The sequence below is a fragment of the Carassius auratus genome, chromosome 46 (assembly GCF_003368295.1).
Source record: "Carassius auratus strain Wakin chromosome 46, ASM336829v1, whole genome shotgun sequence".
Classification (NCBI taxonomy): Eukaryota; Metazoa; Chordata; class Actinopteri; order Cypriniformes; family Cyprinidae; genus Carassius; species Carassius auratus.
In genome coordinates, this window is record NC_039288.1 from 15,545,126 (window position 1) to 15,566,299 (window position 21,174).

General features: G+C 41.8%; 3 protein-coding genes across 7 annotated transcripts in view; 1 reads left to right on the forward strand and 2 right to left on the reverse strand.

The window, feature by feature from the left end:
* Window positions 1-274: 274 nt before the first annotated feature.
* Window positions 275-2,198, forward strand: LOC113063754 (thymosin beta-like). 2 transcript variants are annotated; one of them, XM_026234075.1, is made up of 3 exons: window positions 275-621; window positions 1,455-1,563; window positions 2,006-2,198. In XM_026234075.1, exons 2-3 carry the CDS (start codon window positions 1,464-1,466, stop codon window positions 2,041-2,043), a joined length of 138 nt encoding a protein of 45 aa, XP_026089860.1. In that variant the 5' UTR covers window positions 275-621; window positions 1,455-1,463; the 3' UTR covers window positions 2,044-2,198. The 2 variants fall into 2 exon arrangements, with proteins under 2 accessions (XP_026089860.1, XP_026089861.1); XM_026234076.1 differs by lacking the exon at window positions 275-621 and adding an exon at window positions 640-868.
* Window positions 2,199-5,911: 3,713 nt separating this feature from the next.
* LOC113064337 (eukaryotic translation initiation factor 4E-binding protein 3-like) lies at window positions 5,912-8,979 on the reverse strand. Its single transcript, XM_026235077.1, has 3 exons — window positions 8,696-8,979; window positions 7,136-7,288; window positions 5,912-6,420 (listed from the first exon to the last, which is right to left on the reverse strand). The coding sequence occupies exons 1-3, from the start codon at window positions 8,814-8,816 to the stop codon at window positions 6,389-6,391; spliced, it is 306 nt and encodes a 101-aa protein (XP_026090862.1). The 5' UTR covers window positions 8,817-8,979; the 3' UTR covers window positions 5,912-6,388.
* Window positions 8,980-10,043: 1,064 nt separating this feature from the next.
* Window positions 10,044-21,174, reverse strand: part of LOC113064338 (ankyrin repeat and KH domain-containing protein 1-like) — a 46,609-nt gene continuing 35,478 nt past the window's right edge. For all 4 annotated transcript variants that reach the window (XM_026235081.1, XM_026235078.1, XM_026235082.1 and 1 more), the window contains exons 15-34: window positions 18,545-19,423; window positions 17,909-18,042; window positions 17,678-17,789; window positions 17,442-17,587; window positions 17,210-17,352; window positions 16,901-17,114; window positions 16,506-16,681; window positions 16,249-16,411; window positions 16,015-16,110; window positions 15,800-15,916; window positions 15,506-15,671; window positions 14,666-15,155; window positions 14,252-14,407; window positions 13,859-14,008; window positions 12,123-13,765; window positions 11,673-11,837; window positions 11,315-11,569; window positions 10,979-11,154; window positions 10,713-10,877; window positions 10,044-10,625 (exon numbers count right to left, since the gene is read on the reverse strand). In XM_026235081.1, coding sequence (XP_026090866.1) covers window positions 10,566-10,625; window positions 10,713-10,877; window positions 10,979-11,154; window positions 11,315-11,569; window positions 11,673-11,837; window positions 12,123-13,765; window positions 13,859-14,008; window positions 14,252-14,407; window positions 14,666-15,155; window positions 15,506-15,671; window positions 15,800-15,916; window positions 16,015-16,110; window positions 16,249-16,411; window positions 16,506-16,681; window positions 16,901-17,114; window positions 17,210-17,352; window positions 17,442-17,587; window positions 17,678-17,789; window positions 17,909-18,042; window positions 18,545-19,423 — 5,606 coding nt within the window. In that variant the 3' untranslated portion in view covers window positions 10,044-10,565. The remainder of the gene's footprint in view (window positions 10,626-10,712; window positions 10,878-10,978; window positions 11,155-11,314; window positions 11,570-11,672; window positions 11,838-12,122; window positions 13,766-13,858; window positions 14,009-14,251; window positions 14,408-14,665; window positions 15,156-15,505; window positions 15,672-15,799; window positions 15,917-16,014; window positions 16,111-16,248; window positions 16,412-16,505; window positions 16,682-16,900; window positions 17,115-17,209; window positions 17,353-17,441; window positions 17,588-17,677; window positions 17,790-17,908; window positions 18,043-18,544; window positions 19,424-21,174) is intronic.

The following is a 21,174-nucleotide window of genomic DNA, read 5'->3' on the forward strand; positions in this document are numbered from 1 at the left end:
TTCTCTATTCCTTCTGAAGGTCAAAGGTGTGTCTCTTGGCCTAGAGAGGGACAGCTGCGTGGTTCTTATAGATCTCTGGTCACTTCCTCCCCATAAGGATCAGTTCAGATACAGCTGCTCTGAGGCGCCATGTGTCTGGTGTTGGATGACTCATTGAGTATTGGACACAGCAGCTGAACCGGGTCACACACCACCCTGTGGTCTCAAGCAGTTGGTTCATGGTAAATCTTATGTTTGCCCACATGCAGAGAGTCATGCAAGTCAAAAAATAGGTTGAATTAGGTTGAATCCTGTTCCGCTTCCTGAATCTTTCACATAATTGGGTCTCATTTCTGTAACTGAATAAAATCCGGTAGACTCCTCTGCCATGCAAGGTCAGCAAGTGTACACTCAAATCTGCCCCTCCCTTAATTCCAAGATCATGAATATTTCATGTTGTGGTAAGAAAAAAGAAAGACAAAGGGGGGTGTGGCCAATCAAATAACCCAGGGGACAGGCGGTGTGGAGCCCCCTCCTCATCAGCACAGACACACAGATAAGGCAGAACCTGCTGCTCCATCCACCCACACAGACAGACTGATACTTTCTCGTTCAGCTCTCGTGTCCATACACTGCATCGCGGTAAGACTTTCTACACTCCAATATTCTGGATGCTTTTAGAGGTGGCGTTGTATTCTTTCTACTTATTTTCAGAGAGATAGTTTGACATGTCTAGAGATTTGAAGAGAGAAGCAGAGAAATTACTCTGAGAAGCAGGGCACAGAACAAAGACAGAGGCAAGACATTCCCAGTTCCCATAAAGGCAGGATGGCCTACGGTCATCTGACTTGGCAGATTGGAAATTATTTTAAGGAACACATTCCTAAATGTGAGCGCCAGCTAGGCAATTTTTCATAGATAGATTGAATTATTATAGTGTTACACAATTTAAAAAAAAAAAAAAAAAATGGGTGAGACATTGACCCTCACTAAACTCCACTGAAGATGTTTGTTCATTTTTTATCTGTATAAGCTTGAGGAACAAATATGAATTTATTTGCATAAGTAAAATCATACATGTGACCCAGGACCACAAAACCAGTCTGAAGTGTCACATTTTCAAAATTGAGATTTATACATCATCTGAAAGCTGAAAAAAATTACTATTTGTAAATCTGGAATCTGAGGGTGCAAGAAATTTGCCTTTAAAGTTGTCCAAATGAAGTCCTTAGCAATGCATATTATTAATTAAAAATGAAGTTTTGATATATTTACGGTAGGAAATGTACAAAATATCTTCATGGAACATGATCTGTACTTTATGTGACAAGAATTCTTGGCATAAAAGAAAAATCTGTAATTTTGACCCATACAATGTTTTATTGCCTATTGCTAAAAATATACCCCAGCGACTTAAGACTGGTTTTGTGGTTCAGGGTCACATATATTAAACATGTATTTTGTTTGGTCTATAGTGTAGAAACATGTCTGACAAGCCCAACATGACAGAAATCACATCCTTTGACAAAACCAAGCTCAGGAAGACAGAGACCCAAGAAAAAAATCCCTTGCCAACCAAAGAAAGTGAGTATCTGAAACAGTGGCTGAAGATCTCATGGTGATTATGTAATGATCAGTATTTTGTTTTGTTTTTAATATATTGGTAATTTCTCACTTAAAAATGTGTTTAAAATGTAATTCAGGAAATAAATTGCATATGAAATGAAATAAATATTTCAGGGTTTGTGATTTTCTAGATTCATCAGTACCTTCCCATAATTTGATTTGGAAAGTAATATGTTTAAAAAATCCTCTGAAATATAGGCCTACGTAATGTGTTGTTTTATTTTTTTTACAGTGTTTTTTAATGATATGCAACAAGTTATTTCAAGTTATATACATATATATTTTTTATCTTGTTATTTTTTCTATTGCTCTGCAGAATTAAATCAATTAACCTTTTTTCCACTTGAAACACTTCTCAAAGCCTGTCTTCTTGTGATTTTTTTTTTTTTTCTTTCTGCAGCTATTGAACAGGAGAGGCAGGGAGAGTCCACGCCTTGAACACAGTCACACACCAGAAGGGGATGACTGAGATCAACAAGAGAAGGACTTTGGGGGGAATTGAACCAGTAACTGATGTGTTATTTGTTTCATAGTTTTGTTTGTTAGAGAACTAAATAAAAATAAAAGTAAGAAATTTCTACGAATGCATTTTATCCAGTGGTGCCATACGATCATTTAAATGCATTAACGGTATGACGACTGGCAGCATAGTCCTAACCATTTAAGTACTAACAAGATCTAAACAAGTCCTAACACAAGTCCAAACAATCCTAACATTAAGTCGGTGGGCTCGAATCCCATCCTCCTTGGAATCTAGTGTTATGGTTATAATTTACGCAACAAACATTAAAAACACGATGAGAGGTAAGTCACATGCGTTCAGTAGAATTCACTGGTCATTTCTAACGTACTTTCTTAAGTTTGCATCGAGTTGTAGGCTATTTGCAGTGGATGTTCACACAAAAGACATCAGCAACGACGTCTAAGACGTAGGCTATACTTGGTAAACATATAATATAAACACAAATTATTGGTAAGAACGCGTCTACAAAATAAATGAATAGGCCTACTATTTTTACTTTTTTTTAGTAAAATATAGCATTCTGAACTCCTGACACTTCATTTTAGCAAAGCATTTTTAAAAGATTTTACCGCTAGATGGCACTATAGAGCTTCCGTTCGTTGCCATAGACTCTTTTTTTAAACTTTATTTTATTTTATTATTAGACTTCAATAAACACAAAGTACAGTTAGAACTACAATAATACACATGAAAATAAAAAAAACACAAACATAATATAAAGAAACCATACATCCTAACTTTACTTTATTGTGATGCTTCCACATACACAGTAAGCTATACAGAAGCACGAAATGTCGTTTCTTATGGACCAAGGTGCAAAGACACTTAAAAAAAAAAATATGTATATATATATATATATATATATATATATATATATATATATATATATATACACATACATACATACATACATACACACACGTTCATGACAACAGGGATCAGACATAAGAGCACATTAAATAAAATTAGCAATAAACATGACGAGCACAATAAATATAACAAGGCAGAAGTATTAAATGAAGTAGAAATGTGAAATTGTAGCCATGTAAGAAATGTTAGAGTGTAAGATTAAAGTGCTTGTGCACAACTGAGGTGGCTCACAGCAGATATTATGTTAGAATATGTGCATTTGCAAAGAGTGTCTTTAGTGCACATTGGGGGAGTTGAGTGCAGATGAATGAAAACTGACCATTGTGCAGTTGTGCAAGAGTGTCCAGTGCACATGAAAGTGCAAGAGTGTCCAGTGCACATGAAAGTGCAAGAGTGTCCAGTGCACATGAAAGTGCAAGAGTGTCCAGTGCACATGAAAGTGCAAGAGTGTCTAGTGCACATGAAAGTGCAGATGTATGCAAAATGTCCATTGGAGTGTTTTTTTTTTTTTTTTTTTTTTTTTTTTGTAACTGTAGCTTGTCAGTATAACTATAAAACTATGATGCATTTAATATTAAATATTAAAATAATAATTATGCAAGTTTTAATGCCAGGTATGTTATCTTTGTTTTAAGTTTTTAAGTTTAGAATAGGCCTACATGCATTCCCGTAGCACGTGTAGCATATAATCCTACATTATAAATCCATCCATACTTCAAAACGCTTGTCCTCTGTAGGATCGTGATTATATTCATATTAATTATTATAATATAATATAGCTCTATATAATCTCTCCACATGGACAGCTTGCAGGACATCTGGGTCTGTTTATTGGTAATGTTGTTATGCTAGAGTCTAAATGCTGAGTAAAACTGAGGTGGGGGTTCAATTTAAAGTGTTCTTTTGACACACCGATGTATAACAATAGGCTACATGACTGAAGCATGAGTACATTACAGTTTGTTTTAATACCCAAGGCTTTACATTAATAAAAAATAAAGTCACATTTGGAGAGATACATTCAGTTTGTAAACATAAAAAAGGAACATTCAAAACAACACAGTCAGGAATTAACAATCAAACTCAGTATGAGAAAAATGAAGCTGGCACCAGCTGGTGTAAACATTACGTTATGCCGGTTAGACCAAGAAACAACTTCAGGACTGAGTCTGAAGGTTGATGATGAGAAGAATGTGATAAGAGGGTGTTTGTGTACCAAAGAGGCTATTATTACAGTAATGACTAGTGAGTTCATATCACGGTTTCGGCCAAACTGCATTATCAATAACAATAATCTGATTGTGAATCAAAAAAATTTCAAGGGAGATTATAAATATAAATTAATAGACATGACATATTGTCATAATGTTCTGTTGTTTTTCCCGGACATAAATATTTCAACATAACTGCTTGATTGCTTATTAATATTTTTAACCAAAATCATATGATGTGACCAACAAAGACACATGTTAGAGAAACAATCAGCAGACGCTCATGACTGTGTGTCAGGGAAAAGAAGTCTTTCAAAATACCAGATAATTTGAGTCTGGTTAGTGTAGGTCATAAACATTTGTGATTTGTTGGTATCAGCACATTTCTGCGGTCTTGGTACATTTTTATATTAGAATTTTAAATTACTGAAAATATTTTTTTTTTTGTCATGTCATTAATCCGTTTAGAGAAAACAATCATCTAAGTATCATTCTCAGTCACGTTTGTAATGGCACACAGTTAGAATAAGAAACTGTTATCAGAAGGCCTGGCCAGTACTAGTCATCGTTCAGGGACAGAATGGATGTGCAATGTGCATTGCCCTGGCAGCACTTTATTATTTCTCATTATAAGTAAAGTATCTCTCTCTCTTATCATGAGAATGCTTCTTTCTGGATTTAGGGGGCACTTCTTGGTAAGATCTTGGTAAGGTTTGGATATACTGCTTTTATCCAAAACTAGGTTAAATGCAAAATGCTATCCTAACCTCAAACAAACAGACTCCTGATATTACAGTGACGTGAAGGTGTCCAGTAAACTGATCTTGTTCCAGTGAGTTTTAATAAAAGCCTTTCTTCCATGACTACAGTGGTCTGGTTCTCAGGAGCTGCTGTTTTGTACTTTCCACTATGTGATCTCAGACAGGACACACTCTATTGTTGCTGCTTCACTGATCTGATGAGAACACTATGGTAAAGAAGTAATATTTACAATATTCATCCTATGCAGATGGAAAGCATATTTAAAATTAAAGGAATAATCATAAGTTCAATCCAAGTGAAACTCAGACAACAACACTTAAATCTTTGTGGCCTTATCTAAAATTATACTAAAATGGGTTACATAGGCACTTACAACAGAAGTGAATGGAGCCAATTTGTTGCAACAGAACAGCTATAAGTCATAAACAATATGCCTGCTATTTCAAACAGAATGAATGTGAATGAAAGTGGTTTTATAAAATAAGATCAACATTTCTCTCACATTCTGTAAACCTTTGGCTCATTCACTTCAATTCAATCTAATTGTAATCCCATTTTTCTCTCTTTTTCAGTCTTTAAAAAAAATTATGATGATTTGTATTGAATTGAAATAATCGGAATACATTCACTCTACATAAATGTAGAAACAAATGTTAGTCAGAAATTGCTATAGTAAATTTCAAAATTAGAGCAAATAAACTTAACATTAAACAATTTTGAATTAAGAAAAACTAGTAGCAATAACATTAGTTTTATTTAGAAATTAAGCTTTTACAGTGTACACAATTACAGTTATTTTACATTACATTAAGTCATTTAGCAGATGCATTTATAAAAGCTTTTTTTTTTTTTTTAAATAGGAAACAGGCAGATAGTAAATAAATAGAAGTAAAAGTAAAAGTAAAGTTTTAAAAGTAAAAGAAGAGACGAGTCAAATATATACGGTTTTGTTTCAGTTTTATTCCAAAATGTCATATTACATCCAGAGAATGAATAGCAAACAGTACAAAAATCATCATCCCAACTGTTTATTTCTGGCATATATGACTTAAATGCCCTTCATAGGGTCATAGTTCCTTTACAAAAATAAAATAGCTTCATTTGAACCATCCTCAGATGTAGATTGCAAATGTAGATTACAGTTACCTTCAGAATGGTTGTAAATAAAGAGTAAGGAAGGCACTGAATCAAACAGCAGCAGCAGCTGCATTTTCACCATAACATCCACCAAACTCAAAACACTCCTCCCCACAACAGAAACACTTGACCTGAGCATTTCATCATTTAGATAAAGTAAAAAATAAAGCATGGAGGCAATAACGAAGGAATCCACAGCTGGTGTGATCATCCCTCAGAACATGAGCACTGGTAGAACAGTACTAGTCAGTCCATTTTTCACACGAGCTGGAGACATCCATCACATATCCATCACAAACTGGTCGTCATCAACTGTGGAGAAAAAGAATGAGACAGAAGGGTTAGAGGGTTCAAAGTTGTGTCACTGTGAACTCTTCCTAGAAAAAAAATAACTGAAAGCGACACTCCTTTCACATGAAGCACGGTACACCCTGAGGATATTCCCCGATAGGGAAATCAGACTTGCCAAACTCTGAGCAGGTCAGATGCATTTTTGTTTGCTTTTCTCATGAACTGACTTCAGTCACACCAAAATGTGACCATGAGCTTAGAATAAAGGGGGGAAAAAAGAAAATGGACGTGGCAGCCTAGGACAAATTTTCAGTTAACCTTTTTTTTTTTTTTTTTAAATCAGTATAACTTCGAGTTTTTATCTCTCTCTTTCTCTCTCTCTCTCTCTCTCTCTAAAACATTTTTATATAATTTAAATACTTAAAATAACCTAATAATTTATTAAATATTAAAATAAAATGTACACATGCATTTGTGGTGTAAGGAAAATGTTACGTTTTTCAAAACCAAATGAAACCAGCATGAATACAAAGAGTACATTTCTAAAAGCAGATATTTATTTTTTTTATTTATTTTTTATAATGACCACTTATTTGTCATCGACATACCATACATAAACTACAACATGAGACTTTCTCGGTCACATACTGTATTCCAGCAGACGACCGCAATGTGTAAAAAATAATGTGCAATAATAATAAAAAATAAAAGATGGAAATGATGAGGAGTGACTTACCAGTGAGCTCTTTGTTGCCATTCTCCTGCTCTGCTGGTTGCAGTGAGGGTCTGGTGACCCCTGGTATGTCGGGGAGGCAGCAGGGTGGGGTGTGAGCGAGGGGTGAGTTTCGACATTCCAAAAGAAACTTTCGATCATAGATGATCCGTGTTCCTGCAGGGAAAATATCAATATTAGTTTAAGAGGTTCAGCCTATTTAAAAAAAAAAAAAAAAAGTTGGCATAAGTCTATAGCATTTTTTGCTTCAAGTAACTTTTTTCCTGTTGAGCTCTGCTCTAAGAATTCAGAAAAACATGTTGTGTCTCCCAAGTGAAAGTCTTTAATGTAGTTTAGCTCATATTAGAGTAATGGAAACAGCTGAATGAAGAGCCGACTAGGGTGCTTTCTAAATGCATGCAGGCAAAAACACTCAAAAACAAGGTGCCCCAGTATAGATGTCCTGTAGTAACCCAAGTGGCAAGAAAATTAAGCAACATCATCCATTACTGCACAAGGACCAAGTGTGATTGGACTGACTGAGGTCTGACTTAAGAAACAAGTTCTTATATATGACAACATTTTTAATTCAATATGATGTGCTGCATCTCATTTGGTCATTAAAACGAATACATATGGGAGATATTAGTCAAAGCATGATGGGGTTTTATGGATAAATGTGCTGTAACTAAAGGTCGATTGATATAACAGCCACTGGCTTGGTTTCAAAAACTGAAGCAAGTCACATTTATTAATGTGAGCTTTAATAACCACGTGATCAATGTTGACAGTTGTGGCGTAATGCAGTTTGCAGATAGGCGTTTATTACATTTTATTACTTTATTTTGTTTATATTAACGAGTTTAAATTGTAACTTTTTTCAATGTTATATCATGCCTTTATTTAGTTTACCATTTTAAATTAGCTTTATGAAGTTACGTATTTTCTGTTATCTTTGTCCCAGACCCAGTTTGTTTACACACACATATATATATATAAATATAATAACGACACAGTATGATAAACAACTTCGATATTTATTAAACATATAGGTGTACTTGTGTTTAACAGTGCGAAAAAAGTGAAAACTAAAATATTATTTGCGATGCGTTCTGAATTAGTCTTAGCATACATACTGTGAGATGTTGTAGAAATGACACTAGAGTTCATGGCTTTCAGAATGAACATTAATTACAGAATTCTGTGATGCACGTGCGTTTGCTTTCAACCTTTGTTAGCAGACAAATTAAACTACCTATAGTCTAAAGGGTGCTTTAAAATTAATTTCGTGCAGGTCCATTGGGCTAAATGTGAGCATGATTAAAACAAACACACATTCCTTTAAATCCAAATGCAGCTGACGACAGTAAATCACGGAATTGCTTAAAAGGCAACGAGCCGCTTGTAAACATCGCATTGCCTCTGGCGTTATGACCGCGCAATGCAAACTATCAATTACTTACGTCATACAAAAACAAAGTGCGCTCGGGTTCCAACCATGTGGGAAAAACTCGCGCACAAAAACAATTAACTTCACTAGTTCTAAAGTACATCCTGCGGTTAAGAATAAGCACACCGGGTTACCTCCAGGAGTTGTTGAAAACACGGTTCCTCCAGGAGTTTGACTGTAGCTGTCGAGGAGTGGAGACCGGTAGCAGCGGCTTGGAATCGGGCAGGTCGACGAGGCTTCACAGCTGGTTGACATGGTGAACCTGAATCTAAGCTCGAGACTTGAATGAACACGCTAAGATCTTGGCCGATATGTCGTAGAATTGTGTGTCTGTGCGCTGCACAAGTAGTGAATCTCGAGGGAGGAGATTTCTGACGTGCTGCAAACGTGGAAATCTGGCCAATCAGAGGGATGATTCCACTACCGACGCCAGTAACCCCTCACTGCAGAACGCAAGATCAAGGGGGCGTGGTTGGATACACCTCTAAGAGGTGGAGATCGGTGGGTTTAGGGGTGGAGATGGGTGGGTTTAGGCATCATGGGGTAGAGACCGTAGAGACGGGTAGGTTTAGATTTAGATATACGTAAGGTGGGAGGATTCAACCACGCCCCCGTCGCACAACGCTGAGGCCCTCTGCAAGGACCAAGTGTTTACAGCCATTTCATGGAACGTAAACTCTTCGAACAGCAAGAGATTTTCGGAGAAGTTCAGTTGGGTACATGATGTGAACTCTGCCATAAGATATGACAACACCTTACTAAAAGCCCAATCTCAGGATGACCTGTCCTCTCTATATATGCCTCCCATATTTGCAGTAAAATGTGTAATTTCATGCAAGACAATATTAGTGTTGTTCTATATCCCAACAGTCCTTTATGTTATTTTTTTTGTCATACAAGTTGTGCTTCCCATATTCTAAGACATCACTAATTCCTGGTAGGTCACCAGATTTTCAGAAAACAGTCATTTCAAAAAATGTGAAAAGTTATGCCACAGATATTTGTCTTAATATTAAGCACTAGTTCATGTGCTTAAAAGTGACGTGACATTCAGCCAAGTATGGTGACCCATACTCAGAATTTGTGCTCTGCATTTAACCCATCCAAAGTGCACACACACAGAGCAGTGAACACACACACACTGTGAACACACACCCGGAGCAGTGGGCAGCCATTTATGCTGCGGTGCCCGGGGAGCAGTTGGGGGTTCAGTGCCTTGCTCAAGGGCACATAAGTCGTGGTATTGAAGGTGGAGAGAGAACTGCACATGCACTCCCCCCACCCACAATTCCTGCCGGTCCGGGACTCAAACTCACAACCTTTCGATTGGGAGTCCGACTATCTAACCATTAGGCCACGACTTCCCCAAAAATGAACTTTACCTTATAGTTACCCACAAAATGGTCATACTTTTAACAGAACATGGATTGTGAGCTGTCACCTATGTAAAAAAATAAACTGATCAAAATAACACACACCAGATACATTTCCAACTTTTTATTGAATATTAAGGTAAATATTTCACATTAATACAGGCTACATAAAGTAGAGCCACTATACGACATGAAATTTACTCTCATTTTTAACCCTTTTTCAGTATGTAAACAATTATACAGGTATTTACCACTCTAAAAGGTCTGATTTCGTTCTTTAAGCAATCATCTAGGTCTTGGCCAAGTATAAATAGCGCACTGTCCTACTGAGCCCTGCCGACCAAGATCACTTTTATGTTGGGCTTAAATGTCAAAATGGCTATACTACTCAGAATGTATCCTGTTGAACAGGCAATTGATTTGTTCATAGACAGTGGTAAACGCATTAAATCCACACTGGATTCTTTCTTTTTAGTTAGGCACATCAAGGGTGTCCATCTCAAATTTCTGAACTTGTTTAACATTTTTTTGGGGACACATCTAGGTTAATACCACGTCTCAGTAATTAGGTAATTATCTTGTTCTTTTTAACGTGTTTCTTGTTACTGCTCCTAGGCCTCTCGATCAATGTTTAGTTGACATGATTCAGATGCACATTTCCCACATGTGGGGCCCAAGTGCCTGGCCATACCTGCAACAAAGATTCAAAGAGTTAGATGGCAAAAAGGGCTGTAACTTTCAGTCACACTTTCAGGCGGGGTCCACAAAGAGCAATTACCTGCTGTGGGTCTGAATTCTCAGCAGTGTTGGGAACAACCTTTAGGATGGGATTCCAGGCAGGGTCAGATGTGTGAAGACCATTGTATACAGGGCCTCCAGGACCCTCCGCCATCTGTGGGTGAGGAGGGATCATCGTGCCACCGTACATTGACATTGGCAACCCCTACACATTTGGAATAAACCCACAAATTGAAATAATAAAACAACCAAAAAGATATATATATAATTATTTTTTTTTTTTTAGAGTTACTGTACAATACATACCTTTGAAAAATCCATGAAGTTGGTGGGAAGAGCTTGGTGGTAAGTGTTAGAGGGAGCCACAATCCCAGTATCATCTCGTTCCATAGCCTGGTGCTGAGAGAAGGCCGACGGTTCCTGCATCTGGTGGTGCATCACTGGCCCTCCCATCAGGGGCTGAGACCAGCCTGACATCGTCTCTGTGTAAAACAGAGACCGATATTTATTACCTTTTAAACCCAGCACTTCACATTTAGTGCAATTAGTTACATAAAAACAATTATCACTACATAAGCAAATATGTTTAGTAACATGTAGAACAATTTGTTAATGTTGACTACATCTCAGTCACAGACGCACCGGTGGCACTGCCCACTCCAAAAGACCAGATGCCACCCTGTCCAACTGGTGGGGTGTAGCTGGTGGGCAACATGGTGTGGTTGACTGAGCCAGTTTGCCGAATGCGGGCCAGGCGCTCTGTTCCAATTGGAGGGGGCACTTTGCGGTCCTGATGGTTGGAGTTACTAGGTTTTGTCTGGATCAAAGCGGGAGTCACCGTAGATGTGCAAAGAGGTGAGGATGCCCCGGAAGACACGGAAGGTGCTGGAGACTCACCTAAAATCAATGAGAAATGAAGGGACCATCAGAAAGAGCAAATGAGCAATAAAAAATAATGCTGTCCGTGGTACATCTGCATCAGAAATACTTATTCACGTACAAGAGGTGGAGGCACTCCAGGGATGGGGAGAGAAGTGCTGGCGGCTGAAGGAGGGTGTGCCCATAGGAGCAGGACCTGGTAGGTACACAGGGCTGGCAGATATGCTAGTGGTAAAGTTGGGGAGCGCAGTGGACACAGACATAGAGTTGTCCATGGGGTGCATACCTGTGATACAGGGTGAACATTAAAAAATTTACCTTCAGCACAAAACAAAGAAGCAAGGACATCAGCAATAGTACTGGTTATTTAAAGCAGGGGTGTCCAATCCTTGTCTTGAAGGGCCACGTTCCTACACAGTTTAGCTCCAACCCTAATTAAACGCACCTGAACCAGCTAATCAAGGTCTTCAGCCCTAGAAATTTTCAGACAGGTGTGTTGAAGCAGGATGATGCATGAAGGTGGCCCACCAGGAGCAAGACATGACACACTTAAGGTCAAGACTGCACTCACCAATGGGACTGGAGACAATTCGCTGAGAGGAACAGCGATACCCGGGAGCTTTTGAGCCATCGGGAGGAGGTATTACACTTTCAATCTGCCCCATTCCACTTATGTAGGCGTTAGGTGGGCCGCTGTAGGACTGCTCCGGAGGGGTACATGCAGGTAGATGGCAGGCACCCCAAACCTGGTTGTTGCCCACCTGGTTGCTGTCAAAGATGCTGCTGAAGTGATTGAAGATAGCCGCAGGGCCAAAGTTAGGGGGCAATTGCGCTTTTCCACTGTGCAGGTGCATTTGAGAGCCATTTATCATGCCCATAGTGGAGGACATTGGATGAGAGGGAGGGGGCATGCCTGCCGGAGCCAGGCTGGGCTGAGGTGGAGGCTGTTGCTGTTTGAGGAGTTCCTGTGAGGCTCCCGGAGGCACAAACACAGACTGCTGCTCTGGAGTCATGGTGTAGTAGGGTGCCGGAGGCTGCATGCGTGGGGGCACACCGGGTACATTTGGGGTGGAGTAATGAGGTAAGGCGCTGCTGGTATTAGTGACTGTGCTGCTGCAGGTTGGAGGTGGCAGGCGTGTGATGGGGTGAGTTGAGCCTGGCTGTGATGAGGAAGAGGAACTGGGTTCTGTGCTGGAGGGAAAGTGTGACGGAAGTGGCTGCCGGCTCTCGGGCTGTGCAGGCAGCATCGAGGGGCCAGAGGGAGACGAGGTGAAGTGCAAGGAAGCAGAGGGGCTGGGCCCATCAGATGGAGCTACTGCAGCAGGTGTTGCGAGCTCTGTGACGGGCTTCTCTTTAACAGGGGTGCTAAGGCTGGCTGGCTCTGGTTTGTGGGCAGGGGGATGCTGTGGAGGTGGAGCACTGGGTGCAGATGGAGGTGGAGGGGTCGTAGGGGTTGTGGGAGCACAGCTAATGGGAGAGGGAGCAACTTGCGCCGAGGGAGCACTGCTGCCGGTAGAAGCAACAGTAACTCCAGCCCCAGACTTAGGATCTGTCGAGAAGAGCTGCTTCCTGACAGAGGAAGGCGTGGGGTTGTTGGCGGGTACGGTACTGGTGGGAGAAGTGGTGGAGGCAGTGGGAGTCGAGGTGCTGGACATGAAAGCAGTGGGATGCTCAGTGTGGCCCGGAGCAGAGCTGGCGGGACGTGGAACAGAATTACCGCTGTGTTTGGGTGAGCTGTTAGCACTACCAGGGCTCACAGGACGAACAGGGAAAGGACCCCAAGTGTTGGGAGAGGATGAGAAAGTGCCACCAAACTGTGCCATGGGTAATCGAGGGTGGCGGATCTGGTTCATAGTCTGGGCTGCTAGAAGGGCCAGCTGAGGATGAGCATATGCAAGTGGTGGCAAAGAAACGAAGGGGGGCCTGACGCCCGGTGCCATACTCTTGCCCAATTTGCCAGCCTGCTGAGCTGTGAAGTTGGTGGTGGACTGGAAAGACACACTGGAGGAGGGCACTACAGATGGCAGGCCTTTTGAACTGGCCGCAGTAGTGCTTGTGGCCCCAGTGGAGGTTGTGTAGGTGGCGCTGATTCTGGTGTTGGCACCAGGCAGCCGGATGTGGTTACGAGGGATCAGGTCCTCTAGCTCTTTGGCTGGGTCCTGGATCAGCGCGTTGATTAGCTGCACAGCATGCCGTGTTGACTCAGTGCCACCTCTGCAAACCAAGAGATGAAACATATGTAAGAAATTCCAGCAAAGATAGTCAGTCAGTTGCTAGTGTCCTAATAATTATCTGAATGATTTTTACCTGATTGTAATCATTCTCTCTCCATTTTTGTCCTTCTGTTTGTCCACGTCGATGTGGGCACCTGTAACGTCTTGGATGGCCGTAATGTTGCAGCCACCTCTACCCATAATCCGAGACACCACAGAGGCAGGGACAGAGAGCTTCTTGGATCTAAGGGAGAAATGTCAAAACCTAGATTTTTGCCCAAGTGAAACATTGCAACACATTATGCCATTGTCTGCAAGCACCTTTCAATTCTATTGCACGTTTTTAGATTTTTAGTACATCTAGAGAGCTTATCCTTAAGTTTCTAAGATATTCGGATCCTTAGACATGGCTTATGTCCTTGCTTCACTGTAAATGTTTTTTATTCTGTCATTTTTAGATTGCAACATTAACAAAAGTGCCCCTCACCTCCGAACCACCTCTTTCCACCCCTCTTCTCTCTTCTGGCCCCTCTTTGGACTAGTGAAATTCATCTTACTGTTGGGCGAGGTGACTGGCAGTGAAATGGTCTTGAACGAAGGGGGCAGGGAACTGGGGGGCAAGTCACTGTTGATCTCATGAGATCTGTTAATGTGAAAAGAAACATCTTCCTAAAATTCCTTTTGTTGCAAAAATGGAAATGCAGTATCTTGTCAAACCACAAGAAATACTTCTCTTTGCAATTTGCAGTTACTACCTCTAGTGAAATGTAGCATTTTACTACCAAAGTTCAAGAAAACTACTAGGTTAAGATCTGTCAAATGCTGAGATAATGATGTGACATTTGAAGCTATTTGAATTGCACAATGCACTAGCAGCAAGCAGGAGTACATCAACACTTACTTATGGTGTGGTTTGGAGATGGACACCATGACCTTCTCCTCACGAGAGCCCAGCAGTGATGGCCCCTGTCTCTTCTCACTTACGACATGCAGCTGGTTAGAGCATGGAAGGACCAAAGGTGCAGAAGAGGACAACGATGAAGACAGATCAGGGAGCTCCTGACTCTTACTGCCACTGCTGCTCTCACTGTTGCAGTCGGTGCTATCTAGATTTGAGTCACTCGTGCCTCCCGGTGCCCCACCCCCTCGAGGTTCTCCATGGATCTTATTTTTGTCAGCTTTCTGCTGCGCCAACGCCACCTGTGGGTCCTGAAGAATTATTGGTTCGGTAGGTGAATCCTTTGTCTTGTTCTTTTTGCGATTGGTGCTTGGTGTGGTGGCCACACTGGCTCGCTTTTTGCCGAACGTGTTCGTGAAGGTTGTGGAGGTGGCGGAGATGCCGATAGTTGTGGTGGTGGTAGCACTTGGGGGCTCAATGGGAACCTCCACTTCTGAAAGGGGAAAAACAACAACAAAAGGTTAACGATGCATCAAAATCCAGAACAGAAATGGTTTACAAAAACTTTACATTTGTTCACTTGAACTGAAGCCGCTAAAACTATCTGTTATCAACATTACAGAGTGCCAGAATGCCATTTGTTGTTTAAATTGTGACAAAGTCGGACTTTTCTTAGTTAATTTTGTTCCATATCAAAAGTAACAAATCACAAAGCTAACTACAATTATACGATAGGAAATAAGGGTCAGTGAAGTTTTTTTTTTTTTTAGAAAAAAGCAAACTGAAGCTGAAGGTAGGAATTGTCTGTGAAATCTGGGTATAAACAGACAAGGTGTTCCTCACCTTCTGCAGAGTCATCTTTTTGATCCTGCATCTCACAGAAAACCTCTTTCACTTTAGCCTCCTCTTCCTCCAGCTTCCTCTTCTGCTCTTCCTTCTTTTTCTTGCGCTTCTCCTTTCTCTTCTCTCGCTTTGCAGCCAGAGCCTGCTTTTTGCTTTCTTCACGAGACTACGACATAATTTGAGAAGAACTTAGTTCACCATGATACATCATGCTGCATAATGTTGTGACTAATATAAAAATCCTCAGTTAGTTAGCTCAATAATTAGACTAACTGGTCATCTGAAGAAACTAACCTTCTCCAGATCAAGTTCCTTAAGTAGAATGCTGGCGTTCTTGTTCGCCTCAGCCGCCTGCTGATCTTTGGCTTTGACAATGGTCTCCATGCACTGATGACATTTCTTCAGCAGTTCCTGCAGAGATACAATGTAAATGTGAATTCAAGACTTCTGTCAAATCATGCAAATAGTCCTCTATGGGTATATAGGGTTGTGTTTTTTGTCTTTTATACCTTGTCTGCAATAGTTGCAATGTATCTCATGCACTCAATGTCAGATGGGAACTGGTTGACTTCCTTCACCAGGTACTGCACCACTTTTACGTGACCCTAAAAAGGATATATTTCAGGCTGGCATGCTTGACAAAAGATTATCATCCATTATTTTTCTAAAAAAGGGTAGCATTGACAATTACTCATAAGCCAAGATGTTCATCAGTCCTATGGACAGCATGACAAACTGCTCACCTTGCGAAATGCTGCCATGAGGGGGGTTATTTTGCGGTTGTCTGCTGCATCCACATCGGCTCCAGCCTGCACCAACAGCTGCACCACATCAAAGTGGCCACCGTTAGCAGCAAGCCACAAAGGGGTGTTCCCCTTCTTATTTCGCACGTCAATGTGAGCCCCTCTACATTAACAGACCAGAAACAGGAGCATGAGATGCTACATTTTGGATAGAGGACTGAGTGGTACTGTACACTACCAGTGTTACAAAGACATACCTGCTAATGAGAAGCTCACAGAACTTGTAGTGACCCTTGTCTGCAGCAATAGTAAGGGCAGTGTCACGAGAGGAGGGAACTGGAGGGGCATTGACATCCGCCCCTTTATCCAACAGCACACGGCCCACTTCAGCATAACCACCAGACGCAGCCTCCATGAGAGGGGTAAGGCCAGTCTAGGAGAAGTCCCATTAAAATTTAAATTCATATTAAGGTTATAAACCAACATTCTGCAAAAACTTAACGTGCTAGGTTTTCATTTTTTAATTTTGCTTTTGCAATTTTATGGCAAAAGAACAAGAGAAGAGCATTTACAATTTTTAAATGCATTTTTACACACATTACACAAGGACCACACTGCCCAAGTAACAACACGTGGACAGGTGAGCACAGACCTTAGCGCGGTGTTCCACGTTTGCCTTCCGGTCCAGAAGCAAGCTGACAACTTCTGCTCGGCCTTGGAAGCAGGCCAAGGTCAGCGCTGTGTTACGATTGGTCTCGATCTGTGCATTGATGTCCGAGCCCATGTCTAACAACAGCTTCACCGCAGGCACGTGGCCGTTCATGGCTGCCAACATGAGCGGAGAAATGCCCAGCTTACTGCCAGTCCTGAAAGAGAAGGAAGTGTATACTGTTAAAACAAACAGTGTCTTGACATAAGTCTTAAGACAACTGATCAAATCAATGGGAACAGATGTACTGACCTAGAGTTGATCTCAGCTCCAGCATTCAGAAGGATCTTGATGATGTTGACGTAGCCCCCAGACGCCGCCAGGCTGAGCGGGGTGTAGTCAGAAACGTTACGGTGCTCCTTATTAGCCCCACGGAGCAACAACAGCTCCACCACCTGCAAAGATGGAGATAAAGCAATGTACTTCCAAGTCTTTGGTGCATTTTGGATGGTTTAAGAGGCAGAGTTAAAAATGTTAGGGGTACCTCTTGTCTACCACCCGAGCAGGCGAGGGACAGAGGGGTGTCTTTGGTCCTCTCAGACTGAGCTTCAATGTCCCCTCCCTTGTCCAGTAGGATCTCCACCACACCCACATGGCCCGCAGTGGCAGCTAGGATTAAGGGAGTGAACCCTGTGGACAGACACATAGAGCGACACTCAACATCTCTGTAAATGTAGTATACCGATACAACTTCACGGAACAAATTATGGAGTCTCTTACCCTTCTTGTCTCTGTGCTCGATTTTAGCCCCACGTGCAATGAGCACTGAGACGAGCTCTTCATGGCCACCAGCACAGGCCAGAGTCAGTGCCGTGTCATGATTGCTCTCAGTCTGAAGGGAAAATAGATAATTCGCTTGAAAACAAATATGAACAAATCTATGATGTCTGCAAATTTTCCACAGCAGTCATTTTGCTTCATGTGTGTTAAATGCAGAGAATATGGTCTTACATGCGCGTCAATGTCCACTGAGGGGTACAGAGGGAGCATGGAGGATGGGGAGACTGTGTTGATGGGCGTCTGTGCGGAGGGCTGAGGGGAGGGCGAAGTTGTAGTGTTTACCACAGGTACTCTGTTGTTCACAGCTGCAAAGACAAGAGTCAGACCAGTGTTATTTTAGTATAATTTACTATTTTAGTACTTCTACATATTTTGAATCGCTTTTATTTTTATATTTAGTTTTCATTTAGTCATTTTATGTGCAAAAGAGATTTTAGCTAATTTGAAGACCGCCTGAATTGGCTCAATCAGAAGTTTCCTTTCACCTGTACTGCAGAATTTTCCATAAAAAAAAAGAAGTTAAGTGCTCATCTCTAATCATTCTAATCATCAGTTACAAATCTTTATTTGCTATTGCTAGTCGTTGCTAGACAATTGGGGGAGGGATATTCATATTCTAGAGAATTTTGAGTAGGAAAATTTGGTTTGATTGGCCATATTTGTACACATATACCCCCATTTGTGCAGAGAGAAAGACTACAAATTTTACACGTGTAGATATACACAACTTTTGGGAGCAAACTAGCTCAATTTCTTATTATTAGTTGACATCCTGAAAGGAAACAAAGACAGCCACAGTGAGCTCACCCGCCATGATGTCATCAAGCGTATCTGTGAGCGTCTGTGCGGGCGTGGCGACCATGAGTCCGTCGGGTGCCTGTGCGAGAAGCCCTGGCCCCAACCCCGTCAGCTGCTGACCCAGCAGCACCCTCTGCAGGTCCGGACTGCTGCTTCCTGGGTAGTCTGCGTTACTGAAGTCTGTGGACTGCTGCGGGGTGAGAGGCTGGATGGGAACGAAGCTGGTCTGAAGAGGAGGACTCTGGAGGACCAGGTTCTGAGGCGGAGGTGGTGGTGGTAGTTGTGTTGCCTCTCTGTACAGAATGGTGTCCACCTGTGGCAGCTTGGCACAGTCGATATTGTCTTCATCATCCTCCTCCTCATCATCTTCGTCATCCTCGTACTCCTCATTGGTAGGGGTGGGCCTGTGGTCCTCCTCTCTGCGATTAACCTCGCACTCATTGTCAGAGCCCAGCTGTGTGGCCCGCAGGGGCAGGGGGGTGCCGGGCATCTCCACCCCTGCCGCCTGGCCCAGCTCCTCCTTGAGCCCCTTGGTCTCCATGTATTCTTTGGTGAACTGCTGCTGCGTCTTCAGCTGCAACTGCCGCTCCACCTTCTGCAGCTCCTTCAAGATCTTCTTCTTCTTCTGCACCTGCTCCTCCCGACTCTTCTTTAACTCCTCAATTTTGTCTTTGGTGAGTGGCTCACCCTGGATGAGCTCGAGCGAATGCATCTGGGCCTTCTCAATGGCACTGATGCGCTGGCCCAGCTCGTTGAGCTTGCCCTCCGTCTCCTCGACGATGCATTCCAGAGGCTGGTATGGGTGGAAGGGCGGCAGCAGATCGGCGTCTAGGCCACCTGAGACAACGGAGTTGTTTTGAAGAGAACTCAGCCTCTGCTTGGACGCACCTAAGAGAAAAACCAAACAAATGCTCAAACCCAAGAACCCCACAATTCATGCACGGGTGCAACTCATCAACAGTGTCTAGTCATTCTAATCAACTGAATGTGTTTCTCTGCTGCCCAAGGCATTTCAATACTCAAAGGTATTACAAGATGGTTTAAAGTGGGAAAGCAAATACATTTAAAATTACATTTTCAAGTGCAGCTGGATTATAATTGTACTTCTAATTATATTTTAGGATGTAGCTTATTCTTGCAAGCATTATAGATAGTTTGCTTCTAGTGCAGAACCTTGTTTATCTTAATTTGATGATGTACACTCACCTTTATTAGGATTATTAGGAACATCATACTAATACTGTGTTTGACCCCCTTTCTACTTTCAGAACTGCCTTAATTCTATTCTTTAGAAATGTTGGCCCATATTGATAGGATAGCATCTTGCAGTTGATGGAGATTTGTGGGATGCACATCCAGGGTACAAAGCTCCTGTTCCACCACATCCCAAAGATGCTCTATTGCGTTGAGATCTGGTGACTGTGGGGGCCATTTTAGTACAGTGACCTCATTGTCATGTTCAAGAAACCAATTTGAAATGATTTGAGCTTTGTGACATGGTGCATTATCCTGCTGGAAGTAGCAATCAGAGAATGGGGACATGGTGGTCATAAAGGGATGGACATGGTCAGAAACAATGCTCAGGTAGGCGGTGGCATTTAAACAATGCCCAATTGGCACTTAGGGGCCTACGTGTGCCAAGAAAACATACCCCACACCATTACACCACCAGCCTGCACAGTGGTAACAAGGCATGATGGATCCATGTTCTCATTCTGTTTACGCCAAATTCTGACTCTACCATCTGAATGTCTCAACAGAAATCGAGACTCATCAGACCAGGCAACATTTTTCCAGTCTTCAACTGACCAATTTTGGTGAGCTCGTACAAATTGTAGCCTCTTTTTCCTATTTGTAGTGGAGATGAGTGGTAGCCGATGGGGTCTTCTGCTGTTGTAGCCCATCCACCTCAAGGTTGTGCGTGTTGTGGCTTCACAAATGCTTTGCTGAATACCTCGTTTTTAGTGAGTGGTAATCACAGTCAAAGTTGCTCTTCTATCAGCTCGAATCAGTCGGCCCATTCTCCTCTGACCTCAACAAGGCATTTTCGCCCACAGGACAGCCGCATACTGGATGTTTTTCCCTTTTCACACCATTCTTTGTAAAGCCTAGAAATGGTTGTGCGTGAAAATCCTAGTAACTGTGCAGATTGTGAAATACTCAGACCGGCCCGTCTGGCACCAATCAACCTAAACACGCTCAAAATTGCTTCAATCACCTTTCTTTCCCATTCTGACATTCAGTTTGGAGTACAGGAGATTGTCTTGACCAGGACCACACCCCTAAATGCATTGAAGCATCTGCCATGTTATCGGTTGATTAGATAATTGCATTAATGAGAAATTAAACAGATGTTCCTAATAATCCTTTAGGTGAGTGTATATTGAGCAGTGGTTGATGTTAAATACCTTTATAAGATAAATATCTGAAGAAAAATGCACTGTTGGTCAGCGCCACCTAGAGTGCAGGCGTGAATTAGGCAATAACAATTGTTTGGCATTTGGTGCGAAAGCACCGGTCTTCTGCGATTCGGATCGCACTCAGTGTGGAAAGGCCTTAAGTGAACTCTTCATTTGTGAACTGATAGCAGAGAATTGATGATCCAACATCAGTTCATAAATGCCCTGTTCACACTGTCA